At 44.9% G+C, this 6,379-nt stretch overlaps 1 protein-coding gene across 4 annotated transcripts in view; it reads left to right on the forward strand.

Moving 5' to 3' along the window:
• B4GALNT2 (beta-1,4-N-acetyl-galactosaminyltransferase 2 (SID blood group)) overlaps positions 1-3,316 on the forward strand; it is a 62,532-nt gene extending 59,216 nt beyond the window's left edge. For 3 of the 4 annotated variants that reach the window (XM_081582514.1, XM_081582513.1, XM_081582515.1), the window contains 2 exons: positions 1,123-1,342; positions 1,913-3,316. In XM_081582514.1, the coding sequence (XP_081438640.1) occupies positions 1,123-1,342; positions 1,913-2,118 (426 nt within the window). In that variant the 3' untranslated portion in view covers positions 2,119-3,316. The remainder of the gene's footprint in view (positions 1-1,122; positions 1,343-1,912) is intronic. The other variant, XR_014080184.1, reaches the window with a different exon arrangement.
• Positions 3,317-6,379: the final 3,063 nt, after the last annotated feature.

Consider the following 6,379-nt stretch of genomic DNA (forward strand, 5'->3'; position numbering starts at 1 on the left):
TAATACTGTGTTGTATCTTGAAATTTGCAGAGATAACTATACTGTGTAGAGATGATGGATCTGTTAATTAGCTTGGGTGCGGTGATCTTTTCGCAATGTATACATCTATCAAAACATCAAGATGTATAACCTCAAAATATACAATTTTAATATGTCAAAGAAAAAGCTGTTAAAAAGAAAGAAAATGGATAAGAAGTAGCACAGTGACCACGGTTATCTCTTACTCCAAGCGGACAATCCCCAAAGCGTCTGGCTTGACTAAGATGTCTCTAGAGACCCAATCACAGTGGCGTAAATGACATAGAAGGTGCAGTTCCTGCCCCTGTAATGAGAGCTGGTGCTGGACTCTCAGAGGCATCCTGGACCAGCTCCCTTCCCCGTTGGTCGTCCATTTTTGTCGTCCTCAGCTGTATGGTCAGAAGAAATGGGGAAAGGGGGGAATTGAAAGACAAGCAGTTTTCTTTTAAGAGTGTGATATTTATAAAAGTAGCAAGCATCTGTTCTGTATCACATCCTTTCATCCAGGACTTAGACACATGGTCAAAACTTGCAAGGGAAGTGGGAAATTTTCAACTTTAGGGGCATAGTAGCTAGACCTTAATTTAGTCCATCAAAACTCAGTCCATTTAGTAAGAGGAGGAGAGAAAGAACAGGGGACAGCAGACAGCAGACCGCTGTGTCCCTCTGGGCGATTATGATGGTTCAGGAACAGATATACTTGTTTGTCCCATTTTGCTCAGGCTCCAAAACAGAGATGCACACATCTCCCATGAGTGCAGGGACAGGCAGAGCAGAGAGATGAGCCAAGAACGGAGAATGGGAGGAAGGAGCTTGAGACAGGGCTGGCTGCAGGAAGTCCTTATAGGGACCCTTGCATATGCAGGCTGCCTCTCACCCGCACCCAAACACTGCTTCTTGTACCAGAAGGGAGTGAGCCACCTGGAAAGAGTGAGCTTGCAGGAGGGTAAGCACAGCAGAGTTGTCTGCCCTTTGGACTTGGTGTAGGCCTAGTATGAAGGGTAGATAGAGAAAGGGTGTGATTCTTGTCATAACAGGCTTCCTGGCAGGGGCTACATGGATATCGTCTGTTCTCTAATGCAGATTTCTCTGCCCACTGGCTAGGTAGGTGGCAGTGTGCTTGGAAATATGTTCCAGTTTAAGCTGTTCCTGGAGCACAGTAAGAACGGGGACTGTCTCCATCGGCGGACAGGATCTTTCCGGCCCCTGGACGGCTTCCCCAACTGTGTGGTGACCAGCGGTGTCGTTAACTTCTTCCTGGCGCACACAGAGCGGCTCCAAAGAGTTGGCTTTGACCCCCGCCTGCAGCGAGTGGCTCACTCAGGTGGGGAGGCTGGGAGAGGGAGGAGTGAGTTGGGCTGTGGACTGACCTCAGAAGTCTGCTCTCCCCCTGGGAGAGAGGGAGGGAAGGAGGGAGGGCCATGTGCCACAGATCAGGCAGCTTGCCCATTCTCCCCAAACTGGGGAGCCCACAGTTTCCCCTGCCTCCCTCCACCCTCTCTGCCTTCTTGCCTCCCACAGGCTGTTCCTACTTCTCTGAGATACCCTTCCCCTTCCTCTCGCTAGAGCTCTGGCCCCTACCTGCTGCTGCGCCTCCATTTCCAGACTTCCTTTCCTCTGTAACTGCAGCTGGTGAACTTCCTGTCTTAAATTGCCCTCAGCCCTGGAGTCCACAGTTCCATCCAGTTGGAAGCTAATCTGTGTGTTTCTATCCATATCACTGTCTGTCCTTCCAACTCGTTAGCCTGGGCAGGTGGCTCCACATGGGTGGAACCGCCCCAAGGGTGTAAACTGTGTCCCCTCCCCCTGAACTCTCCTTCTGGACCTGCAAGAGGGCCCTGGGTCTCTGCCTTGAAGGTCACATTTCCTTCTCATGCTTCCCCTCTCTTGGCAGAGTTTTTTATTGATGGGCTCGGGAGCCTGCTCGTGGGGTCCTGCTCAGATGTGATTATAGGTCACCAGCCCCCTTCTCCAGTGGAGGACCCAGAGCTGGCAGCCCTGGAGAAGACCTACAGTGCATACCGGGCCAACACCAATAATCAAGTCCAGTTCAAGCTAGCTCTCCACTACTTCAAGAACCATCTGCAATGTGCCACCTAAAGATGCCTGTGCATTGACAAAGTGCTAGGCCAACCAGTTGCAAGTATCTAAAACAGAGGAACTGGAGGATGAGCTACGAAAATGTGAACTCCTGATAAGATGAATAGGGCAGATGGGTCTGGCTCAGTTACTGTAGGTTATTAGAAATGGACCAATCACTGATCAGGGCAATGGAGATTGTATTAATAATAATCACTGTTTGATGTCTTAACCATTTGTGAAGCACTTGTACATATAGTGGTAGTGGTGGTGGTTTAGGCACTAAGTCGTGTCCAACTCTTGTCTCAAATCATCTCATGCAAAAGAGCACATGATGGATTGGTATCCTTGGATCAAGGATCAAAAGGATTGGTATCCTTCTGGGTCCTTGAGGGTTATTTGGTGGATATTACATCACAGATCATCTCCAGCATCAACTGTCATCCACAGATTTTTATTTGGTTCTACTTTGTGGACTCAATGTGAATAACCCAGAGTCCTTCCCTTGAGGAAGTGGCAGCCTGGTTCAGTTCATTCCACTAGTAGCATTGGGCAATCACAGGAGAGACAACTCACAAGGGCTCATGCAGGTGAGGAGGGCTCTGTGGAGTCAGCTCACCTGGAGTCCAGCACATGGGTGGGATGCAGGAAGGTGGAGGGCAGAGATCACTGGGGTAGTCCACTCACTGCTGGCATAAGCTTTCCCTGGCATCAGATACCTACCATAAAGACACATTCCAGAATGCCTGGGATTGAACTTGGACCTTGTGCTGAGGTACTTTGTAAGCGTAGTGGCCAAGCTGCTAAATTTCAGAGCCTTAAGATGAGTTGCTTACTACTCAAGATTGACGTCATCTGCCGAACGGAGCCATCATGATGATGCGGGTTTTCTCTGTTATCTTGGGAGTCAGTGGATTCTCCCACTGCTGTGTTTTACTCTTTCCTGCTGAAGACAGCCATGGTAGTTTAAAATCTCTGGAAAATGTGTGAGATATTAATTCATGAAAAATGTTTTGGTAATCAAATAATTTAAAAAAATACTGCATGATCTATCTCCCTCTTTGACAATCACAATTCACATTAGTATATTCAAGGCTCTGAGAAGTCCTGCTGTGAAGAAATTGGCTTAACTTCAATTCAGCATTTCTCAGATATGGATACAGACTGGCCATCCTTTTTTTGTTCTCCCAAACATGAATAAAGCACATACCTCATTCCATTGGATATGTCACAATGATTCTGTTGCAAAAGTTTTATAACTTTAACTAATGTGTATAAAGAAAGCTGAGCACCAAAGAATTGATGCTTTTGAACTGTGGCGTTGGAGAAGACTCTTGAGAGTCCCTTGGACTGCAAGGAGATCCAACCAGTTCATCCTAAAGGAGATCAGTCCTGGGTGTTCGTTGGAAGGACTGATTTGAAGCTGAAACTCCAATACTTTGGCCACCTGATTTGAAGAGTTGACTCATTTGACAAGACCCTGAAGCTGGGAAAGATTGAGGGCAGGAGGAGAAGGGGACAACAGAGGATGAGATGGTTAGATGGCATCACCAACTCGATGGACATGGGTTTGGGTGGACTCCAGGAGTTGGTGATGGACAGGGAGGCTTGGCGTGCTGCGATTCATGGGGTCGCAAAGAGTTGGGACACAACTGAGCGACTGAACTGAACTGAATGTGCACAACCATTTAGTACAATAGTATATGTACTTTATGTATAATACCATAGCTATAAAGGGAGATGATGTTGGCTTGCTCCATTCAGTACTGTCCTTACACCCAGGCAAGATGAGCCCCTACCTGTGCTTTAGAGAACTCTGCATATCACAGACACATGTATTTATTTTAAAAACCAAACAAACTCACAGAAGAAGAGATCAGATTTGTGGTTACCAGAGGCAGGTGAGGGAGGAAGAGAAAATTGGATGAAGGTGGTCAGAAGGTATAGACTTCCACTTATAAGATAAGTAAGTACGCGGGCTGTAGCGTACAGCATGATAAATATAATTAACGCTACTGTGTGTTATATATGAAAATGGTTAAGAGAGTAAATCCTAAGAGTTCTCATCACAAGAAAAAATATTATTTTTCTGTTTCTTTAATTTTGTATCTATATGAGATGGTAGATCTTCACTAAACTTACGGTGATAATCATTTCATGATATATGGAAGTCCAATCATTATGCTCTACATTTTAAACTTAAACAGTAGTAGTTGATGCTTTTGTTCAGTCACTTAGTTGTGTCCGACTCCTTGCCACCCCATAAACTGCAGCACGCCAGGCTTCCCAGTCCTTTACCATCTCTCGGAGTTTGCACAAATTCATGTCCATTGAGTTGGTGATGCCATCTAACCATCTCGCCCTCTGTTGTCCCCTTCTCCTCCTGCCTACAGTCTTTTCCAGAATCAGGGTCTTTTCCAATGACTTGGCTCTTTGCATCAGGTGGCCAAAGTATTGGAGCTTCAGCATCAGTCCTTCAATGAATTTTCAAGATTGATTTCCTTTAGGATTGATTGGTTTGGTCTCCTTGCAGTCCAAGGGACTCTCAAGAGTCTTCTCCAGCACCACAATTCAAAAGCATTAGTTCTTTAGCACTCAGCTTTCTTTATGGTCCAACTCTCACATCCATACATGACTAGAGGAAAAACCATAGCTTTGACTATGTGGATCTTTGTCAGCAAAGTCAAGTCTCTGCTTTTTAATATGCCTGTCTATGTTTGTCATAGCTTTTTTTCCAAGGAGCAAGTGTCTAATTTCATGGCTGCAGTCACCGTCCGCAGTGATTTTGGAGCCCAAGAAAATAAAGTCTGTCTCTGTTTCCATTGTCTCCCCTTCTGTCTGCCATGAAGTGATGGGACCAATGCCATGATCTTAGTTTTCTGAAGGTTGAGCTTTAAGCCAGCCTTTTCACTCTCCTCTTTCACCTTCATCAAGAGGCTCTTTAGTTCCTCTTTACTTTCTGCCATAAGGGTGGCGTCATCTGCCTATCTGAGGTTATTGGTATTTCTCTCGGCAATCTGGATTTCAGCTTGTGCTTCATCCAGCCCGGCATTTTGCATGATGTACTCTGCGTGTAAATTAAGTAAGCAGGGTGACAATATACAGCCTTCACATACTCCTTTCCCAATTTGGAACCAGTTTGTTGTTCCACGTCCGGTTCTAACTGTTGCTTCTTGTCCTGCATACAGGTTTCTCAGGAGGCAGGTAAGGTGGTCTGGTATTTCCATCTCTATAAGAATCTTCCACAGTTTGCTGTGATCCACACAGTCAAAGGCTTTAGCATAGTCAATGAAACAGAAGTAGATATTTTGCTGGTGTTCTCTTGCTTTTTCTGTGATTCAGCGGATTTTGGTAATTTGATCTCTGGCTCCTTTGCCTTTTCTAAATTCAGCTTGTACATCTGGAATTTCTGGGTTCACAGACTGCTGAAGCCTAGCTTGAAGGATTTTGAGCAATACCTTATTAACATGTGAAATGAGTGCAATTGTGCGGTAGTTTGAACATTCTTTGGCATTGTCCTTCTTTGGGATTGGAATGAAAACTGACCTTTTCCAGTCCTGTAGCCACTGCTGAGTTTTCCAAATTTGCTGGCATGTTGAGTGCAGCACTTTAACAGCATCATCTTTTAGGATTTGAGATAGCTCAGGTTGAATTCTATCACCTCCACTAGCTTTGATCATAGTGATGCTTCCTAAGGCCCACTTGACTTCACACTCCAAGATGTCTGGTTCTAGGTGTGTGATCATACCATCGTGGTTATCCGGGTCATTAAGAGATCTTAATGAACTTGTATAGTTCCTCTGTGTATTCTTGCCACCTCTTTTTATTATCTTCTGGTTCTGTTAGGTCCATATCGTTTCTGTCCTTTATTGTGCCCATCTTTGCATGAAATGTTCTCTTGGCATCTCTAATTTTCTTGAAGAGATCTCTAGTCTTTCCCATTCTATTGTTTTCCTCTATTTTTTTGCGTTGTTCACTGACGAAGGCTTTCTTATCTCTCTTTGCTATTCTTTGGAACTCTGCATTCAGATGGGTATCTTTTTCTCCTTTGTCTTTCATTTCTCTTCTTTCCTCAGCTATTTGTAAGGCCTCCTCAGACAACTGTTTTGCCTTTTTGTCTTTCTTTTTCTTGGGGATGGTTTTGATCACCACCTTGTGTATGATGTTACGAACCTCTGTCCATAGTTCTTCAGGCACTCTATCAGATCTAATCCCTTGAATCTATTTGTCACTTCCACTGTATAATTGTAAGGTATTTGATTTAGGTCATACCTGAATGGCC

This window comes from Giraffa tippelskirchi, chromosome 3 (genome assembly GCF_054371585.1).
Source record: "Giraffa tippelskirchi isolate mGirTip1 chromosome 3, T2T-mGirTip1v1.2.pri, whole genome shotgun sequence".
NCBI lineage: Eukaryota > Metazoa > Chordata > Mammalia > Artiodactyla > Giraffidae > Giraffa > Giraffa tippelskirchi.